The sequence below is a fragment of the Mycteria americana genome, chromosome 20 (genome assembly GCF_035582795.1).
Source record: "Mycteria americana isolate JAX WOST 10 ecotype Jacksonville Zoo and Gardens chromosome 20, USCA_MyAme_1.0, whole genome shotgun sequence".
Classification (NCBI taxonomy): Eukaryota; Metazoa; Chordata; class Aves; order Ciconiiformes; family Ciconiidae; genus Mycteria; species Mycteria americana.
Genome location: NC_134384.1, coordinates 4,124,727 through 4,147,426, shown reverse-complemented (window position 1 = coordinate 4,147,426; position 22,700 = coordinate 4,124,727). Strand labels below are relative to the sequence as shown.

Genomic DNA, 22,700 nt, shown 5'->3' with positions numbered 1-22,700 from the left:
ATGCGCACGTGGATTTGAAGCACGTGAAGGTGCAGGTTCAACGTGGACAGCGTTGTCCCTGCCAGAACCACACGTGGGTCGGGGCTGCCCAGTCCCCTGGGAGCTCGGGGGGGTCTGACTCCGCTGGCTGCGGCTCCAGGGAGGCCGGGTCGGGAGACCCCAGCGGGGCTACGAGGCCCAGGTGACGTGCCCCGGGGATCCTGTGCCTTCGTCCGCTCCCAATTTCCTCCTGCTCCGCAGCCTGGAAGTGCCGTGAATGAGGCTGTGTTCGCGCGGAGCCCGGGCTTGCCCTGGGGCCCCCGGGGAGGGCGGTGGCGGAGCTGGGAAGAGGAGGAGAAGGCCATCCCGTCCTGTCCCAGCTGCCCTCTCTAACCAAGGCGAGGACATGCGTCTCCATTCCATGCGGTGGCAAAGCTTCCCCTCGCAGGGGACCGGGACACGGTGGGGGACAGCGCTGCCTCTGTTAAGGCCCCCGGGCACGCAGCCTGGTCCTGCCTTTTTTCCCCCATCGTGGTCCTACAGTCCATGGTCTCCTCCGGTCCCGCGGCCTGAAGCCCTCCTGGCTCAGCACCTTGCTCAGGAGCGAGGGCGAGCACGGGGATATCTCATCACTGAGCAGAAATCGCTTTGATTTGTGCCTGTATCTTCAAGTGTCAGAGGTGCAGGACTGAGGCAAAGCCAGAGAGGATCCAGACCTGGCTCTGGGGGAACAATTCTGCTGTGCCCAAGAGGTGGACAGGACGGGGAGAAGTCCGCACATCCCTCTGAGCCTGAGAAACCAGATTTAAAGTCTCTCTGTGCCCTAGACAGGACTCGCAGTCGTGCCTTACGTTGCGGACCACAGGGATTTTGCAGGGCAGTGCCTGGAGCCCGTCCTCGCCCTCCATTTCACAAAGCCAGGGCTGAGCATCAGCAGCGTCTGCAGGGGACCGCCTGTGTCCCGCGGGGCCCGGGGTGCTGCTTCGGGTACAGCAGCACGTGCTGATTCCAAACTAAGCTGTGAACTGGGTTTGCCACGGAGAGTCTGTCTGCTGTTCCCTGTTGAGCAGAGAGCGAGACGCAGCCTCGGGGATCATCGAGAGAGCGAGGTGGAGCTGTGCCGGGTCCCTGGGATCCCCAGTGCACCGGGGGCCACGATGCTTAGACCCAGCCGGAAGATAAAAAAAAAAGGACGTTTCCTATCGTAAAACTCTTGCGCTCATCAGTAAGAACACGGACGTGAAAATTCTTCTTTTTGGGCCAAGCAATGGGGCCGCAAAGCGCGCCCGCTCACGAGTGCAGTGAGATCAGGGGGAAGCGCCTTAGCAAGGGCCTGGCCGGTGCGCTCTGCCAAGGCGGGGGCTTGCTGTGCCAAGAGGGGCCCCGGCACTTTTCTTGCTCGGGATAACGGAGCTGCCACGGAGGGGCCGGGCCGCTCCTGGCGCTAGTCGGCACAGCACGGCCCGGCCAGCTCGCGCTGCCTGCCAGCCCGGCTCCTCGCAACCTGCAAACAATGTCTGCGCAAACAGAGGGGTTCAAGGGGTTACGGAGACGCCTGCCCCGCTAATGAGGCCGGGCAGGCCCGGGGCAGCTCCCCTCTCGTGGCCGGCTCGGATTAGCAGCTGCCTGTCCCCATTCCTAATTGAATTCTCAACCCTTCAGTTAATTCTCATGGATTTCTTGGTGCCTCCCCAGGGACCTGTCCTGCCTAACTAGTTTAGGGCTGGCTACGCCAGTCGGAGCACGGCCGGCTCCTGGGGACGGGCGGGAGAGTCGCCTACCTGGGCGATGCTCAGGGTGGGGGCTCCGGTGCTGGTGCCCGGGGGCCAGGAGCGCTGGGCATCTGCTCCCCTGTGCACGGTTGTTTTCTGCCCCCCCCACCAAGAAGGGGCTCGCAACGGTCATTTTTTGGCAAATAGGGACCGTTTCCCTGCTTAAAGGATGGCGTTACGCATCTGGGCAGTCCTAGGACTCCTTTTGGGTGCTGGGAGCCCCTTTCCTTTGGTGATGCTCGGTGCCCGCGGGAGCTCGGCCTGCGGCCGAGCCTCCCCGCGTGGGACCCCACGGCTCGGGTTTGTGGGTTTGCCCGTCTTGCAGGCAGAGCTGGCTCTCTGCTCTGAGCAAGCCCCCAGCTCCGTTCGCTCCCTCGTCTTTTCAGTGCTTTATTTTTCCCTTCCCCTTTCCTTTTCTTCCCCTCCTCTTCCGATAGATCAAAGCCTCCGTCCGGCTGAGCCACGAGCTGAGCGGGCACAGCGGGCTGGGCGGCAGGATGGAGGCAGGCACGGCCGCGGTACCGCCGCAGCGGGCATCCCTCGCTGCCGCTGCCAGGCCCCTGCCTGCCCTGCGAGGTTTCCGCTGCGAGGCTGGAAATAACGCGCTTTGATTTCTTCCCTTTTGTCTCCCGGCAGCCGTTAGGGAACAAGCAGCTGGCCTTCCAGCAGCAGCTCCTGCAGATGCAGCAGCTCCAGCAGCAGCACCTGTTAAACCTGCAGCGCCAGGGGCTGGTGAGCCTCCCGCCGGGGCAGGGCACCGTGCCCCTGCAAACCCTGCCCCAAGGTAAGGACCCCTGCCCGGGGGGGTGTTGGGGGGGCCCCCCGCGGCTGTAGCTTCTCCCTGCAGCAAGGGAAGGCTGGGGAGCGGGCTGGTGGCGTCGCTTTTCCTAACGCGCCCGTCTAAAGTTTGGGGTCTGATTGCGCCGATGGCTGGAGTAGCCTGGGAGAGTTTGAGCTGGGTTGTGTGCAGGATTGGGCCCCCAGCTTCCTCGTGCAGGGGGGTGCCAGGGTGCAGGGAGCCGGGGTCCCCTCCCCTCCGGGGGCAGCTCTGCGGGGCTCCCTGGGTGCTGTGGGCGGCTTGTGTTGGGCTTCCTGACGGGGCCGTGCAGCCTCTCCTCCCCGGCTGCCGGCACAGGGGGCTCTGCCCGGCTTCGGGTGCCGATTTCCCGGCGCACAGTCCGTGCTGGGCTGCCTGAGCTTTGGGGAGCCAAGCTGCGCCGGCCGGGCAGGGAGGGAGCCCCTGGGGTCCCGAGCCAGCCTGGTGCGTGGGTGCCAGCGGGTGCTGCTCCTTCTCCCCGCTGACGGCGGGCGCTTTCTCCCCGTGCCGTAGCTGTGTGTCCCTCGGACCTCCAGCAGCTCTGGAAGGAGGTCACGGCCGCCCAGCCCGTCGAGGACAGCATTAAGCAAGAAGGTCTCGACCTCACCACCAACACCTCCAACTCTACCTCGTTTTCGGCCGCCAAGGTCTCGCCTCCCATTTCCCATCACCCTCTGCCCAATGGACAGAGCACCATGCACACGCCGAGAAGGGACAGGTAGAGCTGGGTTGGGCCCTGGCACTTCGTGTTTTTACCCCTGAAGAGGTGGAAGGGGCCAGGATCTGTCACCCGTGGGGCTGGCAACAGGGTTGGGAGGGCTGGGAGGTTTCTGCCCACCCCGTAAACAAATCCTATCACTGTTTCGCTGCGCCCATGTGCCCGTGGAGGGCAGGGAGCCGTCGCTGCGGGGTCTCCCGTGGGTCCCCGAGGGCTGGCCCCACGCACGGGAACACTGGAGAATCACGGCTGCCCTATCTGACGGTCCCTTTCCATCTTCTGCAGCTCTTCCCACGAAGAGACCCCCAGCTCCCACCCGCTCTACGGCCACGGAGAGTGCAAGTGGCCCGGCTGCGAAACCCTCTGTGAGGACTTGGGACAGTTTGTCAAGTAAGCGCTCCCCTTTTTGGGGGAGGTTTTCCCAGAGGAGGGGAGAGCCCGCGCTCTCGGGTCGGGACAGCATGGGGCTGGTGGAGGGGGACGCCGTGGAAACGGGTCCGGACACCCCAAAGTCCGTCTGCCCAGAGCCGGGGGGGGGTTCCATGCAAAAGGAGAAAACACCAGAGATTGCTGCTGGAGGAGGAGAGAGCCAGTGCAGCGGGCAGGAGCGGGGCAGCAGGCGAGGGAAGTTTGCAGCTCCCCTCCTGGGGGGCGAGAGGAGGGGAGGAAGCAGATGGCGGCGCGGCAGCCCGCTGACACCGCTTGTGGGCTCCGGCGCTGACTGATTAACTCCGCTGTCGAAGAGCCCTCTGCTAGCGTCAGGGTCAAACAAATTGTTTTCACGCTTCGTCAGAGGTTTACTTAATTAGTTCATTTGCAATTAGATCTCTTTGTAGCCGGGATTTTTAGCAAAGACATCAGAAGGAACTGACGGGCTTGCTTGCTCGTTTCCCCCCCTGCCCCCCCCGCCTCTCCGGCTGTCTGCTCGGCACGGCGGCCGAGACGCACCAGCGCACGCTTCGCTCTCCGTCGGCGAGATTTTGGGTTTTTACAAACTGATCCCGTCCACTGCCATGCACTCGGGGCCGGCTCCGGTGGGAGCATCCCTCGGACTGCGCTGGCCTCCTCGTTCCCAGGGAGGGAGCTGGGCAGAGGCCTTGCACAGGAGGATGAGGAGGGTGAAGGCAGCCTGGGGAGGCCGGGGGAGCATTGCCCAGTGGCGACCGAGTGAGGGAATGAGTCAGGCTCCTGCGTCCTCCTTCCTCTGACTCACAAGGTGAACCTAGATAAGGCATCTCCTCCCGCCTCTCCGGGCATGTTTACATGGCACGGGGCAGATGAGCAAGCTCCAGTTTGGAAGCTGGAGCCGGGGTTGGCAGTGGGTGGCCAGGGCTGGGTCGTGATGCTGGGACAGCCGTGCTGTCCCACCCTGCGTCCCACCTGCCTGCCCCCCAAGCACACCTAGTGCTTGCAGGAGCAAGCTGCCCGAGGGGCACCTCCCCGACAGCACTAGTGAAGCGTTTCTGGCCCCTCTCTGCCAACGTGAGCACGTGTCGGGATGTGGGACAGGCAGATGGAAAACTTCCAGCTCCCAAAGGCTCAGCCCAGCTGCAGCGTGGACCTTGCTTTGAGTCTGGGCACCGGCTTCAAGCCTCCTCTGAGCATCACCTCCATGGAGTAGCTCAGAAAGCCTCAGCGTTGGGGTGGAAAGGGGCGGCGCGTCCTTTGAGCAGTGGCGTATAAAAGCCTGCGAGGGTCAGTGGGAGACGTCTCCGTTCCTGCTCCAGCCTAGGCTCTCGATAGCTTTTTTTCCTGGAGAAACAGCCCTGCCCTCGGTCTGCCATGCAGGGAGAGGAGCGGGCGGCTCGGTCCAGCTGCGGCCCTGCGGAGCGGGGCTGAGACACCAGTGGGGTTTGCTCACACACGGGCTTGGCAGCTGGTCCCAGTTACCTAACTTGTTTTTGCAAGTTGGGGCTGGAAGTCTCTTGCAAACAGCCGGGTGAGACTCGCGCCGTCTTCCACATCCGGACCGAGGGTAGATACTCCTGAGGCACCTTCTCTTGGGATGTCTCAGCAGAAATGTCTCAGTCTTGGTCCTGGAGAGCATTGGCCTACGGCCCTGGGACACCTGTGTGTTTCACAGCGTCGGATGCCACCTTTCAGGGTGTTCCCGGGGTGGCCCTGCCGCCCAGCGTCCCCCCTCTGACCTGTCCTTCCCCAAGAGGCGAAGGGCTCTTGGGGAGCCCTTCCCCAAGAAGGAGGGAGGGCAGCGAGGACCGAAGGTCCTTGTGCTTTATAAACATAAAGTGCCTTATAAACATAAGGCACGAAAGTGGTAGGATGAGGAGCACCCTGGAAATGTTACCTTCTGCCTTCGGGGGTTTCCTTAGAGGGTGTAAGTAAACCTCCATAATGCCACCTTTGTTCTGGAAACCTGCTCCTCAGGTCCTCCTGGGCACCTCCTGCCAGCAGCCTTCTCAAGGACTTTCCATCAACCAGTGGCTGCTCCTAAACACCGTGGAGCTGCCCCGGGGCTGCCACGGGCAGGGCTGGTTGTCTATGGCCGCCCTCCAGCGTGGGTTTGGGGAGGAGACACAGCCTAGTTTGCTTGGCCGCCTTCGTGCCTCAGTTTCCCTTCTGCTCGTCACGCCTCACGGGCGTCCCCGGGCGTTGCTGCGGTACAGGCGGTTTTCAGGTTGGGGCTGATCCCATGGGTGGCCCCGGTGGAGGGGCCACGTTTCGGGCACGTCCAGGAGTAAATCCCTGTGTTCTTCTCCCCAGACACCTCAATACAGAACATGCACTTGATGACCGAAGCACGGCCCAGTGTCGAGTCCAGATGCAAGTGGTACAGCAGCTGGAAATACAGGTGGGTACCGCCCCAGCCTCGAACGTTGCGCGTTTAAAAAGCCGTCTCCTTTCCAACTCCGCGTGCCGTGTCTCGGCTGCTCTCTGCAGGAGGGGAGTAGCGAGGCTGGGGACCGCTAGCAAGATAACTAGCTACCCCAGTGTCACGGGGGCTCATTTTAAGCATCCCTCCCAAATAGGGGTGCTGCCCCTGGCCAGGCAACGGTCCTGATGGACCCTTTGAGGTCCATCATGGACCCTGATGGACCCTCAAGGCCTGGAGGACCCTCCACCTGGTTCCCCCTCCAATACCAGCATCCCTGCATGATTATGATGGGGCTGGAGGAAGGGAGAAGCTGTCCCTCCTGCCCAAAGCATCTCTGTGGGTATGAGGAGATGCCACAGCCCTGGAAGGCACGTGCTGTGGGGCATGAGCTGTGCCCCAGCCCTCGTGCCCAGCCGTGCCACCGCAGCGAGAGCCACGGGGCTGCTGGGCTCTTTGGAAATCAGGCCGCTTATTTCAGTGGCTGAGCGTGGTCTTTGGAGCCCAATTTCAGGGTGCTATTTTTGGAAAGCCACTTCTTTAAATAGTGCCTTTCCCAGTGTCTCCAACTCCCTGACGTGCCCTGCGTAATTCAGTTAATAGAGAAGGGAGGGGGGAAAAAACAGGAGGAAACGGAGGGTTTTCATCTTGGGACTTGAAAGCCATCGAGGGGGAAGGCGGGATGGGACAGAGGGGCTCTGTCAGAGGGTCGCTCGCTGAGACCCCGATGGCATGACAGTGCCTGGGTGCCCGGCTGTTTGGCCAGGGGCTGGCAGGAGCTCGAAGCGGTTTGTGCCCGTCGCAGCGCACGGGGATGGGTATCATCGCGGGGGCTGCCAGCCCTGGAGGGCAGCGGGCCGTGATGCCCGGCAGCCTCGGCAGCCTCTGCCCGGAATTACAAAAACAGGGGCTGCGGCGTGGGGGGGACGTGGCAAAACCTCCCCTGGGCGGGGAGGCTGCGAAGCCGCCTGGGCGAAGCCGTGCGATCGCATCCTGCTCCCCAGCCCTCGCTAAAGCGAGAGGTTGAAAGCAATTACTGGGGCTTAAAGAGGGGAGAGAAAGGAAGGGGGAAAAAAAAAAAGGCGGGGGGGGAGGGAAGCTGAAGGGTGAGCAGAAAGCTGTGTGTGCAGAGAGGAGAACCTGCCACTGGAGCTACCAATTATAAAGTTTTCAGCGCGGAGCTCCCGCTGTGCCAGCGGAGAGCGTCTGCATCACGAGGGGAGACCTGTCAGCTCTAATGAGCACCACGACAGCACGAAAGCATCCGAGCTGCTCCAAACTTGCAGCAAACTCCGCTCTGGCTCCTGCCTTTAACTCCTTCCTCGCCCGGCTCCCAGCTCCGGCACCTGCCTGGGGAGGGGGCTTGGCTGGGGGGGGAAGCCGGTGGCACACGGGGACACGGCCGAGCCCCGAGCTTGAGGGGTCGTGGTGGAAAGGGAAGGTGACGGGAAGAGAGCGGGTGTCAGATCCCATCGCCTCCGCAGGGCTCAAAATCTCTCCTGGTGCCAGAGTGAATATTTCACCCTTCTCCGCACTCCAGGGAGTAAACAGGCAGGAGCGTGCAATTAAAGTGATGTTGCGCGTCCGGGCGGATGGATGGACGGATGGACGGACGGAGGGATGGGTAGATGGACAGGGAGCTGCTGGTGAGCGGGAGGCAGCAGAGGCTAGAGGAGGGCGAAGGGGACGGGGATGGCTGGCACTGGGACGTGGGGACCAGAGCGCCCGGGAAGGAGAAGCGAGGGCTGCGGTGGGCGGCCGGGTCGTGGCCGTGCTGGTGAATGGCAGCCTGAAGGCGTGAGAAATGACTCCCTTTCACCATAGATTTTTCATCTGGCTGCACGCGCAGAGCTGGAGCAGCGGCGGCCCCCGCGTCGCCCACGGTTGGTGCCATAGCCACCTGCAGAGCCACGGTCCCGCTGGGGCTCTCGGGAGGGCTCGGCATCAGGCAGGAGGTGGCTCCTGTGGGGACGCTGGAGGATGCTGCCTGTCCAGAGCCAGGGGCTCGGCGGGTGGCTCCTCCAAGGCCGTGGGTACCTCCGTGGGTGACTGCCGGCACCTCCTGACCGTCTCCCTTCTGCTTCTTGCCTCCCGCAGCTGGCAAAGGAGAGTGAGCGTCTCCAAGCGATGATGGCCCATCTTCACATGAGACCTTCAGAGCCAAAGCCTTTCAGCCAACCTGTAAGCGTGCATCCCCCTCCTGTCCTTGTACATCCCTGCAGCCGCCCCCTCTCCTCCCCTTTCCCCTTGCCGCTGGCTGCCGTCCCCTCCCTGCCCTTCGCACGGTCACCGTGGCCCTGCGTGGCCTGGCTGGACGGGCTCCCCGGGACAGGCATGCCCTGACTCTGCTCTGGTGCGCGCAGCCCGGTCCCTTGTGCTGATGCAAGGCGTCGGGCAGGAGCGAAACGCAGCCTGTGTCGGCAAGTTGTGCTGCTCCCCCAGCTCCGACACGTTGTGGTTGCATCCCGTCCTGTGGGTGCATCCCACCCCACGGCTGTATCCCGTCCTGCCGTTGCATCCTCTCCTGCAGTTGCATCCCATCCCGTGGTTGCATCCCATCCTTGCCGAGCCCAGCAAGTCTGCCCCCTGCAAGCCCTTCGCTCCCTGCTTTGTGGCGTGAGCCGGCTCGGGCCTTGCCGAGCTGCCGGTGTGCCGGGGGCTCTCCCAGCCCCTGCCTTCCCCGCGTCGGTGCCCAACCGCCCACCCTCCCTCCCGCCTGTCCGTGCAGCTGAACCTGGTCTCCAGTGCCACCCTCTCCAAGAGCACTTCCGACACGTTCCCCGACGGCTTACCTCATCCCCCCACCTCCGCCACGGCGCCCATCACCCCCCTGCGGCAGGGCCCCTCCGTCATCAGCTCTTCCACTTTACACAACGTGGGGCCCATCCGCAGGAGAAACTCGGAGAAGTTCTGCACCCCAATATCTTCAGGTGAGCTCCGGGATGGGGCTCAGCACCCTCCGTCGTGCGGTCCCCAGGTCCCAAAGTGGGTCCCTTCACCCCCTGCCCCCCCGTTTTTTGTTCCCCCTCCAGAACTTGCACAGAATCACGAGTTTTACAAAAACGCGGACGTCCGGCCGCCCTTCACGTACGCCTCGCTCATCCGGCAGGTGAGTGGCTCCTCGCTTCAGCTCTGCACCCCTAGACCTGCCCGCGGGGCTCCTTGGGCAAAGCCGTGCTCTCTCCCGCTTTCTCAGTCCTGGGGGAGCCCCCGCGCCTGCTGAACCCCCATTTCTGCCCCTCGTGCCTCGCCACGGGACAGGCGTTGAACCCCGCCAGGGCGTCGTGAGTGACGCTCTTGTCCCCTCTCTGGTTTCCCAGGCCATCCTGGAGACCCCCGACAGGCAGCTAACGTTGAACGAAATCTATAACTGGTTCACGCGGATGTTTGCCTACTTCCGGAGGAACACGGCCACCTGGAAGGTGAGAGTAGCCCTGCTCGGTGCCGCAGGGCTCGCCCCATCCCACCCGGGGCTCGCCCCATCCCACCCGGGGCTGCCTGCTGCAGGAGATGCTCCGGCTTATATGGGCACTTGTGGTAAAGGACCAGTTCATTGCACAGCTCTGAGATGGTGCAGGAAATGATTTTGTGGATAAATCCCACATTTTTCCCCCCAAAATGCGTCTCTGGGGACTCGTCGTCCATGCAGTAGGGTACAGCAAAGGGCCACGCTGTAGAAACCCGGGGCTTTCTGCGGAGCTGGGGCTGGAGCGGAGCCGGGCAGAGGGCAGAGAAAAGAGCAAGACACTCGAAATAGCAAATAAGGTTAATGATAACCCGGGGGCGGGTGGCACGCCGCGAGCCGGAGATGCCGCAGCCGGGCTGCGAGAGGCAGCGGCTGGGTCTCGGCAGCGGCTGGGTCTCGGCAGCGGCTGGGGATGCAGGTGCTGGTCCGTGGGGATGGAGGGAGGGCGGCGGTGGCGGGGGGTCCGTCGGCGAGCGGGAGCACCCGTGACTCCGCTGCGAGACCCCGAGCGGGTGCCCGTGCCCGTCGGCTCCCCCCACCCAGTACATGGTGCTGTACAGGCCGGTATTGGGGAAAGTTTTTGGTACCGAGGAACCATTTTATCACTGGTGTGGGCTGATGCCTGTGAATTTTGGGGCAGTGTCTTGGGACAGCACCTGGGTGCTGGGGCTGCTCCTGCCGCAGTTATTTAGAAATCACCAAATCCGAGAGAAGCGAGAAAACACATGTGAGAGGAAAGGAGCGGTTGTGAGAAGGAGCCGTTATTGCCCCAGCCGAGAAGGATTTATTTATTGTTTCCTGCTGCATGTATTTATTAAGACACAGCTTTGTCCTGCTCAGGGTAACAAGCAGCAAAGCGGCAGAGGGAGACTAACACTTAAAAAAAATCAGAATAAGTGAGGTGCAAGCGAGATGGTGCATTTTGAAAGGGTTAAGGGAGGAATCGGTTGTTCTGGAGCCCGGGGCCCCCGTGCGTCGCTGCTGCAGATCGGAGCTGACCGCAGCAGGGGTTTGCTTCTCTGCAGCAAACTTTGGGTGAATAACGGGCGTTTTGGCACCAGAGTGCTACGGGTGGCCCCTGGCTTCGGCACGGACCATCCCGAGCATCCCCGCGTGCCAAGGGAGGAGGAGCGTGGCGGGAAGGAGCAGGGCAGGAGCAGTCAGAGGGGCCTGGGCCATTTTTGGTGCCGGCGGTGGCCCTGTGTCAGTCTGGAGTCCCCCTCACGGCACGCGTGCAGCACTGCAGGCCGGCACCGCACGGCGCGGGGAGCGTGGCCGGCGCGTCGCTGGCCGCCGCTGCTGCCCCAGCCAGGCCCATGGGGACGCCCCCGGGTTTGGGGACACCCCCGGGTTTGGGGACACCCCCGGCTTTGGGGAGAGCGTGGGAAGTGATGGGGAGCGCCGGGGCAAAGAGCCTGGTGCGGCCATCGCTGCTCCCAGGACGGTGGCTCGCCGTGAGGCAGAGCAGGGCCCGTCTGGGGCAGCACCTCAGTGTCCCCATCTGTGGAATGAGATAATGGCAGGTAAAAACGCCTTTTTCCTTCCCTTTCACTAGGTAAAAGGAATGAATGTTTTGGGCTTTTTTTCTTTGCAGCTCCCCCGCACCCCATATCACCCAAGGGCAGATGTCTCAGGGGCATCCCCCAGCTCTTCTGGTTCCCTTTTTGCTGCTCTTTATTTTTTCCTGTTCAACCACCAAAAGGGATGGCAGGGAATTAAAAAAGAGCTGCGGGAGCTGGGGGGGGGGGTGATTCCCTTCACAACTTTCTGTGCCCAAGGCCAGGCTTCTTTTGAAGGAGGGGGATACGCAGGAAAAAATAATGTATTTCCGCTCTTCAGAAAACCACCGTTTCTGCTGCAGCTTCTCCCTTGGGTCTCCTGCCTCAGCTGCCCCCAGGGATGGGGCAGGGGTGCCGGGGACCAAGGTGGGTACCCCGTCCCCAAGGCAGGGCAGAGCTGCGGTGCGGCGTAGGGGCCCACGGGGAGACCCCCGGCACGGCGCAGGGAGTGGGGCCGGGGGCGTAAAGCAAACATCATTACTAAAGGCAAAGATGAGAAGCAAACAGAGCAGCCAAGTCTGGCACTGAACAAATACTCTGTCGAAATACAAAAGCCACGTTAGGATGAGGCAGGGACCCCCCGCACCCCGGTACCGGGGAGGAGGATTCCTATGTCGGGGGTCTCGCCTGGCACCTCCTCCGTGTCCTGGGGCAGCACCCTGCCAGCACCGTGCGTGACACCCAGCACCGGGGTCGGGGCATCCCAGGCTCCGGTGATGTTGAATCGCATCCTGCCCGGTGCCGGGATTTATTTTATCTCCACTTTTGCCTTTGCAAACGCGTACCCGCCGGTGCCTGGAAGCGGGGGGCTGTCACAGAGGGGAGAGGGGGGACGTAGGTGCTGCGGGGCCGGGGCTGCGTCTCCACGTGCAGGAAAGGTTTCGGCTTTGCCACGCTTCTTGCCTTTAATCGGGGCTTTGCGTGGACGAGGAGTCCCCTGCGCGCACAGGAAGGAGGAAGGGGAGCACGGGGCAGGATCCGGCCCCGGCGAGGGGAGGAAGTCCTGTGTTTGCTCTCCAGGCGACAGGGGTTCAAGGGCAGCGGCCGACCCAGCCCCGGCTGGACTTCGGACCCCCCGGCATGGGCAGGGAGCGGGGTATTTGCGGACATGGTGCAAGGGCAGAGCAGGGGCCGGGGACTCATCCTGCTCCATCGCTGGCCAGGGAGCACAGCAGTGTCCGGAATGCCCCTTGGATTTCCAGCTCCCCGGGATGTCTGTCTGCGCGGTGCCGAGTGCGGCCGTGCCCTCCTCTCCGGGTGATGCCAGCACGGGGTCTGAGGACGAGGGATGCCTCAGCCCCCGGGGCAGGGCACGTCCCAAACGGAGCATATCCCTTCGGGAGAGAGCAGCAATGGCACCGGCCTGGCACCCGGGGACCCCGCTCTGCACCGCACCGAGCATCCCCCGAGGAGTGGGGCTGGCTGCCGACCGGCGGGTTCCCAGTTCCCCCCAAAAATCACATCCAACAGCACCGACTGTGCCCGAATCTCATTCCCCACAAACCGGCTCCCGGGAGCCAGGGAGCCGCTTGCAAACTTTTCCCTTCGGGCTGGCTCTGCCAAGCAGCGAGAGGAGCAGCAGCCTGCCCGTCCCCGCCGTGTGCCACCGCGTGACCCGGCTCTCACCGGGGCCATCGCGGCAGCGCTGGGCACGGTGGCACGGCCAGGGACGCTGGGGCGGCTGGCAGGCGGCGGCGGCGGGCACAGGGCAGCGGCTGGAGGATGGAGGACGAGGAAAGGAGCCCAGCTTTGTTTGGTTTTGTCCTTAAATTAAAAAGGGGGGACAGTGCGATTTGATGAGTTTCTGGGAACTCTAACACTTTCCAGCGCGGGGGGGTTCAGTCCTTGTGTCTCCTTTTGCCTTGTTGTGTTGGCCGGCTCCTTTGTTTATACAGCCCCCGTTCGACCTTTTAAATTGCTGTTAATGTTTTAGCGTAACGAATTAGTCTCTCATCACGAATCAGGACTCGAAATAAAAAAAAAAAAATATATAAAAAAACCCTCCGAGGCCAACTTCCTGAAATTGGGGTCATTCTCATTTGCAAGGCAGAGAATCTGAGAACCTTAATGCAAGGAAATTTATTCAAAGGCAGAGCCCCGGCGTGATTAGGCCCTTTGTAATTATAGCTCGGAGAGATTCCACTCCAGCCTCCTGCCTCCCTCATGGATTAGCAAGTGAGTCGGAAAAATACACAGGATTTAATTAGAGGCAAATTAAAATTGGTAATGAAATAGGGGCAGTAGCAAATGGCAGGGAGTTGGAAGGGGAAAAGGGAGCTGGTATCTCTCGGGGCTGCACTGTCTGCCTACGTGTGTGTCTCTTTATTTTACATTTAGAAATGTAAAGATGGTCGATGTAAAGAAGAAAGGGAGGGAAGGAACCAAAAAGGGAGGGTGGGGGGAAAGAAAAAGAAAGGAAAAGATTAGCCGGCTTTGCCGAGCGCGCTGCAGCGGAGAGGGTGGCTCTGCTCCCGGGTCCTTGCTGGTGTGACTTGTCCCTTGTCCCACGCTGTCCCCGTCTTCCTCGGCATCTGGCCAAGGCCCGTGAAACGGGGTCGTGTCCCACGCGCGGCTCGGGGGCTCGACTCCTAAACCCTCCCAGTGCCGATGGGGTGAGCGAGCACTCGCAGCGTCCCCGGGTGGCTTTGCAGAGCGTTTGGCTGTAGACAAGCCAAGCGTGGCCAGGCGGAGCCGTGGGGACCCGCAGGGGCTGGGCGAGGAAGAGGATGGGGAGGAAGAAGAGGGGTCCGGGCGGCAGGGCGAGGGCCGTGCCGCTGAGCTCCCCTGCCCGCTTTGCCCACAGAATGCCGTCCGCCACAACCTGAGCCTGCACAAGTGCTTCGTGCGCGTGGAGAACGTCAAGGGAGCCGTCTGGACCGTCGACGAGCACGAGTACCAAAAGCGAAGGCCACCAAAGATGACAGGGTGGGTCCTCCTCTCCTGCGGGACACAGCCCGGGAGCCACACTCGCACCCACCTCCGCTGCCAAACCCCCCGTCCCCGGGCCGGGAGCGCTCAGCCGTGCATCGTTCTGCTTTCTCTCTTTCTGCAGGAGTCCGACTTTAGTCAAAAACATGATTTCAGGACTCGGTTATGGAGCACTTAATGCAAGTTACCAGGTAAGGACCCGGTCCCGTCCCTGGCAGGGATGCGGGGGCACTAAACCTTCGCCGCTCCGCAGTCCCGTTTTCCATCGCGGTCTCGCATCCTCCGTGCCTTGAACTGCCGCTGCTTTCTGTTGCAGGCCGCGCTGGCGGAGAGCAGCTTCCCGCTGCTGAACAGCCCCACCATGATCAACACCAGCTCCGCCAGCGGCATGCTGCACGTGGGCCACGACGACGTGAGCAGCACCGTGGAGCAGGTCAACAGCAACGGCAGCAACAGCCCGCGCCTGTCCCCCCAGCAGTACAGGTCAGCCTGGCCGGGGGCGAGGGGATGAGGGACGGTGCTGGTGGGTGTTACGGGGCTGCCGGAGGGTTTGGAGCTAAGGGATGGTGGCGTATTGGGCACCGGGAGCTGCTCGTTGCCTCCTGTGGCTCCCGGCCCCTGGGCGAGGGGCAGCGCAGGGACGGAGGAGGTTTGGGCTGCCCCACGGGACCGAGAGCTTCGTGGGGTTGTGTCCAGCTGCTCCCCGAGGCTGAAGGCTACCCTCCTCGCAGCCATCCAGTGCACGTGAAGGAGGAACCTGCCGAGGCAGAGGACGACAGCAGACCCGTCTCGCTGATGGCCACCACCAACCAGAATGTGACGATTCCCGACGACAGGGACCTGGAGGAGGAGCTGCCGGTGGAAGACTTGTCCTAAGGACCCCTTCCTCCTCCCCACCGAGGGGCAAACCCTTCCCACCCTCCCAGCCGGAGACCAAGCGACAGCTCCCACCTCCCCAAGGTGACCTTTGGCGTTAACCTGTTTCTTAAAGGCACTTCCACAAAGCAAAAGGGTTTCCTTGGTGCAACAACCTGTTGCTGACGGCGCGTCCCTCCCGCTCCCCACTGCCCCGCGCCGTGGCCCCGGTGACTGACCGACCCCTGCCGTGGGGGACATCCTGCAACACGAGAAGCAAAAACCCGAGAGCTGGACTTTTTCTCCCCTTCTTCCTTGGTTAGTGACTGGTGAACGAGGATGGTAGGTTGTTTCTGTCCGAAATGGTCCCTCCTTCCTTCCCTGTGCACGGTGGGCACGGGAAAGGCACCTCTGTCCCCTCTTCCCCTGCGGTGCTCTGCCGCCCGGCGATGCTCGAGCCTCCGCCAGTGACCGCCCCAGGGAGGGAAGGCGATGGCAGGAACCCGCTGTCGTCTCTCCATCCCCCAGTGGGTTTTGCACTAGGAGGGACCGTGGACCCTGCCCACGCGCTGCCTCCACCCAGCTTTGGGGGAAGAAACAGCAGAAACAGGGGCGAGTCCTCTGCCGTGGTCTGGCCGTCGGGCTTGCACCGTTGTCTCGCGGCTGGGGAAGGACGAGGACCGGTGCGTTGGTGGGACTGTGTCCCCTTTGCCTTGTCACCTCTGGCGGTTTGCTAAACCACCCGGCAAGCAGAGCAGCCCACCCCGGGTCTGCCGTCCTCCCCGAGCCCCCCGGTCCCCGCTGGTGGGGGGGCTGGTGGCACCCAGCAGCGACGACCTTCCCCAGCCGACCACCAGCGCCAGGCAGCGAGGACACGGCTCCCTGCTTCCTTCTCCATGTCGGCTGCAGCGGGTGACACCTCTCCTAGCCCGTGCGGGGACGGCCAGCGGCCCGACTTCAACTTCAGGGAAAGGCTCCTGGTCCCCTGCGCGCCCGGTTCCTCCTCCAAAGCTGGGGCAGGGTCTCCGAGGACGGGCGATGGCGCGGGGATGCAGCATCCACCATTGCCGAGCTTCCTCCTGGGGGCACCCGCAGAGGAGCTGGCGTGGGCAGAGCCCGGCGGTGAGCCGCTGCTCGGCCATCCTGCTGGTAGCAAAGCCGACCCCGGTGAAACCCCGTGGCGGCCGAACCTGGCCGTGGCCGGCGAGCCGAGCCTGCTGCCGCTGGGGCTCCCGCTTTCATCTTTTCTTTTCGTTATCCTTTTGTGTGCGTCCAGATGGGAAGATACCAAAAGATTTCTAGAGACAGAAGGTCCGTAGTTCAGGTGAACAGATGGTATTAATGCCAAAAAAAAAAAAAAAAAAAGAAATATTAATAATAACGAGAACAACACAACCAAACACCCCTCTTCTCCCTGCTCTTTCTTTCTGTGGCGGTGATGTGGGTATCCATCGCCGGGCTCCTCCCGGCAGGCAGCCGCGGCCTCCCCGGTGCCCTGTGCTGGCCTTGGGGACCAGCACCTTCCCCGGCACGGCCAGGCTGGCACTGGCTGTCCTGGCACGCAGCGGGGTCTTGGGGAACTTGCCGTGATGGACGTGGAGCTGCTCTCGTTTTTGAGCCCAGCTCCAGGCTCTCGCGAAGTGACCCTGAGCGCTGCTCCGTCCCTCCCTGGCCCTGGTACCCCGGGTTGAGGCGGTGGCGGTGGGGGCTGGGTCACTGCCCCAGCACGGGGCCCCCCGCCCCGTGCCGGGGTCCTGGCGCCGGCATCCCGGGAGCTGCATTTTGGGTTGAAAATGCAACACGCGGCTGTGGGTCGTGGGGGGGTGTGCTTGTTTGTCCCCGTGCATCACCTCTGTGATATCCCCAGGGGCTCTTGGCCCTGGGGCGTGCGTCCCTGGGGCGAGCCCCTACCTCCTACCCTCCTTTTGGCTGCCTGTTGCGTCCTTGATACCCAGGTGGCTGCAGAGACTGGGGGAGGGGGGGTCCCCGGTCCCCCCCTGCAACCATCGGTGAGGTTGAGTGGAACCCCCCTGGCCTTGTTCCCCTGTGCCACCCCGGCACCCTCCGGGGGATGCCGAGACCCTCGGGGAGCAGCAGCCACCCGGGGCGGATGCACGGCCCGGCGGGGCTGTTAACGGGGGTCACCAGCATCCCGATCCCTGGCCGGTGTTGCAGAGGGGCCCTTTCCCTTCCCTAAAAACCCAGAAAATCCTGCGAAACCTGCCCTCCCCAGCCCCGTGCGTGGGTGGCCGTGGTGCGTGGGTGCTCGCCGTGCCGGCCTTCGCTAGGTGTCTCCACTCGACCCGTGTTTCTCCCCGCGCCGCAGCCTCGCTCGCTCCCTCGCTGCTGCCAAAATACCAGGGCGAGGAGGTTTGCCAGGCCGCCCGCTTCCCCTCGCCCTCCGGCCTCTCCTGGCTCGTCCTCGCCGCCACCGGCTCCCACCCGGGCTCTGCCGGACACCAAAGACCCTGCCCGGGCTGGGGGGCACAAACCGAACCCCATCTCTTGCAGTGTGGGTGCAGCCCCGTCCCCCCCGTACCTCCAAAGGAGCTGCGAGGCCGGAGGTGCTGCGTATATTCCCCATCTGCTTGCTTTATTTTTTTTTTCTTTTTTGCCTTTTTTTTTTTTCCCAGTCTTTTGATTTTAAGTTATTGTTTTAAACAAGTTTACAGCTGCCGCGGGTGGGTGTTGCTGGAGGGGGGCCGGCGTCGCGCGTTGCTGCTTTACTTGTACGAAGGAGCGGGGAGGGATGGATGGGGTGGATGTTGGGGTGCAGCCCCCGGCCCCCCTCTGCTGCTGCTCGGCCGCAGTTCACCCTCGGCAGGGGATCGCCTGCCTCCATCCAGGCTTTTGGGTTCTCGGTTCGTATCTCCCCAGCGGAGGGGAGGCAATTGTGCCTCTTTATGGCAGCGCCAGCACCCAGCGTCACCCCTCGTGCTGCTCCAGCGTGTCCGGGACACCCCGGTGTCCCTGGGGAGGGAGCGACCTGGCCTTGTACTGGTGTAGTTGGTCCTTCCCGCGGAGAGGGAGGTTTTGCAGCCCGATGCGTGCGGGCACGGCTGGTGCCGCAGGCACTGGGGAGCTCGCATGGGTGCGGGGAGCCGTTGCACCGGAGGGTGGTGGGTGCTGCCAGCCCCAGCTCCCACCCGCCACCGGGGCGTTTTGCTGGTGGGTCCTTCCCCGCATCCACGGGGCTGTGGGCTGTGCGTGGGTTCAGACCCCCTCCCTGTTTTTCTGTGGGGTGTTTCAGTAGTGGCTCCCCTCTCGTTTGCTCTTCCTGGGTCCTTTTCCCTCCCCTTCCTTGCGCTCTTCAAATTTAATTTTTTAGCGGCTCTGCGACCCCCTGTTTATTTTGCATACGGTTGGGGCAAAATCCAAGGCAGTCCAGGCACGAAGCGCGCCCAGCATTGGCAAGCCCTCCAGCACCCGCTGCGGTTCCTGCTCGGGGTGTGATTTTATTTTAATTTTATTTTTTTAAGCTTTTCCAGAGGTACAGACATCCCCGAAATACCTCCCAGAGCCGGGGCGAGCCGCGTGTCTCCAGACCCCCACGGGTCCAGCCAAAATCCCTGTGCGCCATCATGCTATCAACCCCAGACCCCGCGAGGAAAACCTGGCGCCTTCCCCTCCGCGCCGTATATTCCTATAGGTCGTTAGCCTCCGTCCTGGCTCCAAAGAGCACTATATATATATATATTATATATATAAAAATAAATATATAAATATAAAGGAGTTTTTTTTCTTTAAACACGTGCACAGGTTTGGAAACTTCCTCTTCCCTGGCCGTTGCTGAAACGGGAATCACGGTGGGTGATTTCATGGGAAACGTGCCCGGTTTGATACTCAGGGGTAAATTTAATTCATTCTCTTACCCCCCACCCAGCCCAGCCGCCTCTGCAGGGTCCCATCCGAACCCAGGTACCATGTCCCCTCCCAGCCTCACCCGCACCCACCCCCCTCGCTCCTCTGGTTTATTTTTTGCTAGTTTGAATTTTACAAAATTCTGCGTGTCTTACCTCAAACACACGCCAGAGGCGGGGAGGGGAGCGAAGGAAGGGTAAAGGACCAAACGCAATGTGTGGCAGAATTTGTATGTCTGTATATATTGAGATATATATATACTGGGTTTAAACCTACCAACACAAATTGTTCTTTTGGGGTTTTTTTCTGGATTTTTTTTGTTTTGTTTTGTTTTATTTCCTGTTTCTTTGCCCCCTGGGGCAGTTCTGCGAGGGGAAGGTATGGGCACCTCACTGTAACTAAAGGCATTTTTCTGGTATCTCCCACTGAAGGAATTACTCAGTTTTCCATGTTTTTCTTTTTTTTTTTTCCCCCAATTATTTTTTTTTTTCCCCCGAATAGGAAGGGTAGAGCCGAGGGGGGTCGGAAACCAGTGCTCGAAGGGACGGGGTGCTGGTAGCACGGGGGGGGCTGCTGGGGAGGCCAGCGGAGGTGAAGGGAAAGCAGCAGCTGAACCTGCGTTAAACCAAAGGGTTTCTTTGCTTTGTTTACACGCCTGGCCAGCCTCGCTGCCCAAGAGGATCTCCCTGGATCTAGGTTTTTGTCCTGGAAGTGTTGGAGAAGGTAGGGACAGGCCAGAGCCGGGGGCTTGGGGACCCTCCGCTCCCCGGAGCAGCCCGCGATGGCCCCGGGGGAACCCAGGTGGGTGTTGGGGCTGGGGGCATCCCCGTCCCTTGGCTGCTCCAGGGAAGCGCCAGCCCTGCCACAACTTTTTCCTATTTTCCCCTTGTTTTTGTTTTTTTTTTTCCCCTCCTCTTTGGCGCTGGGTGGGAAGGTGATGCTGGGGAGGTGGGATGAGGTCCGAGGGGGCCGGAGGGTGGAGGGGAGGGAGGATGTGTATAAAGTGACCCTTTCTCTCCCGCCGCCGCCTTCGCTGCCGCATCCCTCGTGCTGTATAAAGGAAATAGCATTGCTGTGTATTTGTACTCTGAACTTCCGTGTGTCTGCTTTGGCAGACGGTAAACCCTTGTACAGTAGATCTAGCTGCATGTAATCTGTATGGACAATGGCATTATAAAATGCAATAAAATAAATTACCTATCATGCTGCTGTGCTGGCTGCTTTGTTATGATTATTGATAAAAAAAAAAATCTGCATTTTTTTTAATCCTCGTAGGCTCTTCAGCAGCAAGGGAGCGATGGTCAGCCTGGTTGTCAGAGGGGAGAGAAGTGACTTGCTCTGCTCTGTCGGTGTTGGGGTAGCTGGGGGCTACGGCAGCCCTGGTAATATAGGTCCCTATACCTACCCCTCACCAGCTCGCTCCTTCCAGCACCACCATGTGAACCCGGGGACGGGCTGAAATACCTGTTTCGGGTGGGTTTGCTGAGCTGGCCCAGCCTTGGGGTCACATCCTGCCCGCAGGGTGTTTGCTGATGCTGCTGGTGGCATCGCGGCAGTGGAGCCCCACGTCCACCAGTGCTGGGAGCCGCACGGTCGTGGTGCTGGGAGCCATATGGTCATGGTGCTGGGAGCCGTACGGTCGTGGTGCTGGGAGCCGCACGGTCAAGGTGCTGGGAGCCATATGGTCATGGTGCTGGGAGCCGTACGGTCGTCGTAAGCTGCCAAACCCAGGGTTTTTTGCTGCCAGCACCAGCCGACACCGTAGAGCTGCAGTGGCCGATGAGGAGCCAGGAGATGCTCCGTTTTTTTCTGTGAGTTCAATCCCTCTGAGCCCGGCGGGCAAAGGCACGGAGAGGGGACCCGGCAGCACCCACCCAGTGCCCGTAACGTCCCCGGGCGCTGAGGCACTGCTCTCTGCATTGCAGAAACCTGGGAAGCATCTGGATTCCCTGGATGTGCTGATTGCAGGGCAGAGCCCTGCCAGCCCTCCGCAGCACCCGGCTCCTGTGGGGGGATGGGATGGGATGGGATGGGATGGGATGGGATGGGATGGGATGGGATGGGATGGGATGGGATGGGATGGGGCGGCAGTGGCCCCCGGAGAAGCGCAACGGCAGCTCAGACAGGAGTGTCCCTCCTCTTCCCTGCTCCACCCTGCTGAGACGGGAAGGGTTTTCCCAAAGGCTGAGGCGAAGGTGAGTCGCTGGATGTTCACTGGAGTTACCGCAGCAGGAGATCTGCTTGTACAAAAGAAAAATAGCAATAATTAAGAAGTTAATAATTAGTAAGTAAGAGAGCTTTTGCCACTGCCCTTATGGATTTTTTCTCCTCCCTCCTCTTCTTTTTTTTTTGTTTCTTTTTTAAGACCAGTTCTGCAGTGAAGCCCCTCCACCGCGTGTTTAACGCATCCATGTCCGTGTTCTCCAGAGGCCTGAAGCAGCAGCAGCAGCGGTACCCAGCAGCCGCCCGCGCTCCCTCGCAGCGCAGGGCCCCGGGCAGCTGGACGCACGGCACCCAGCGCCGCTGAGCCCGCGGCTTGGCCCTGACGCAGCCCGGTTCTCCCCGGCGCGACAGCCAGCGAGGAGGCAGCTTCCCGGTGGCTCGGCACCCGCAGCCGGAGGACTGGAGGTTTATTCGGAAGCGCTCGGTGCTCATCGAGGCTCTGGCAGCAGGGCCAGGTTTGCAACCTCGATATCTGCCCCTTAAAAACAAAAAAGTGAGGTTTCGGCACTCTCCTTGGGGGAATCGACTTCCCGGGGCATAGGGGCTTTGCCATCAGGAACTTTTGGCCGTTCCGTTATTTTTTTCCTGAATATCCGTGCTCTAAGTCCTGGCCAGAGCTGCAGCAGCAAAGGGGACAGGGATGAGGACGGGACAGGGCAGAGAGCAGATTTCGGCCGCCGCTGCGGCCCCCAGCTGCCTCGCAGCCCCAGGGTTCGCAGCCCAGCGAAATGGCTGGCTCCCGTCTGCGTCTAGACCCTGCCAATATTAATAGACTGTTATATCCCCTTTCCCTCCGCTGCTCTGTCTCAGCCAAACTTGCTTAATCTTTTTTCCAGTGGCCCTTTTCCAGGGCTCTTTGAACCACGGCCAGCTCGCTGGTGGCTTCCTGGGGCGCACCGAACGTGCCTCCGCCGGCCCCTCGCCACCCGCCCAGGGGGCTGAGCCAGCACCCATGGGTGCTCGAGCCGTGCAGAGGGGCCAGTCCCCATCCTCCGCTGGCTCCCCAGCTCCCACGGGGAGGGTGCAGGGGCTCGCGCAGGGTGCAGGCTGTCGATTGCTTGGGGGAGCATGTGGCTTTGATTGATTTAACACTTGGAGAAAGAGCTTTTAACTTTTAAACTAGAAACTTTTTGTCCTTTTTTTTCTTTTTTTTTTTTTTTTTTTTTTTTTGCTATGGATGTGAAAGCTTTCTTGGTTTGATTGCTAAACCAGTATGTGGATGGGGAAAGAGACTGGGACCAGCCTCCCCCTCCCCTCAGCTCCTGGGTGCACAGCAACTCCATGCACCCCGAAAGCGGCGGCAGGAGGCACCCACCCCTCTCCTCCTCTTCCCTCCTGGGTGCTCCAGAGCTTTCATCCATGAGGATACCACCCTTCTCTCCAGCTAGCTCGATGCTTTGCCCCAAATCCATGGGAGTTTCGCACACCCCTGCAGCACAGCGCAGGGTTTGCTGCCGGGAGCCGAGCCTCTGACCAGGGGCGAGCCGCAGCCGGCACAGCTTTCCAATAGTTAAAAAGAACAAAAAAAAGGAGGGAGCGCTTTTGGTTGTTTTGGTTTGGTTTTTAAATGAGCATTAAGGAATTGCAACAACCAAGGCCAGGAAGGGATGTGGCCAAAGGGTTCTTGCTCTGAGATCTGTTCCCCTCCCTGAGCCGCTGATGTCTTGGGGGGTCCCTGGTCCATGTGGCTGC

At 61.4% G+C, this 22,700-nt stretch overlaps 1 protein-coding gene across 4 annotated transcripts in view; it reads left to right on the top strand.

Moving 5' to 3' along the window:
- FOXP4 (forkhead box P4) overlaps nt 1-19,988 on the top strand; it is a 66,974-nt gene extending 46,986 nt beyond the window's left edge. For all 4 annotated transcript variants that reach the window (XM_075521924.1, XM_075521920.1, XM_075521922.1 and 1 more), the window contains 12 exons: nt 2,388-2,535; nt 3,082-3,286; nt 3,572-3,676; nt 6,008-6,095; nt 8,214-8,297; nt 8,845-9,046; nt 9,149-9,225; nt 9,437-9,538; nt 13,945-14,066; nt 14,194-14,260; nt 14,386-14,552; nt 14,801-19,988. In XM_075521924.1, the coding sequence (XP_075378039.1) occupies nt 2,388-2,535; nt 3,082-3,286; nt 3,572-3,676; nt 6,008-6,095; nt 8,214-8,297; nt 8,845-9,046; nt 9,149-9,225; nt 9,437-9,538; nt 13,945-14,066; nt 14,194-14,260; nt 14,386-14,552; nt 14,801-14,945 (1,512 nt within the window). In that variant the 3' untranslated portion in view covers nt 14,946-19,988. The remainder of the gene's footprint in view (nt 1-2,387; nt 2,536-3,081; nt 3,287-3,571; nt 3,677-6,007; nt 6,096-8,213; nt 8,298-8,844; nt 9,047-9,148; nt 9,226-9,436; nt 9,539-13,944; nt 14,067-14,193; nt 14,261-14,385; nt 14,553-14,800) is intronic.
- The last annotated feature ends 2,712 nt before the right edge of the window (nt 19,989-22,700 follow it).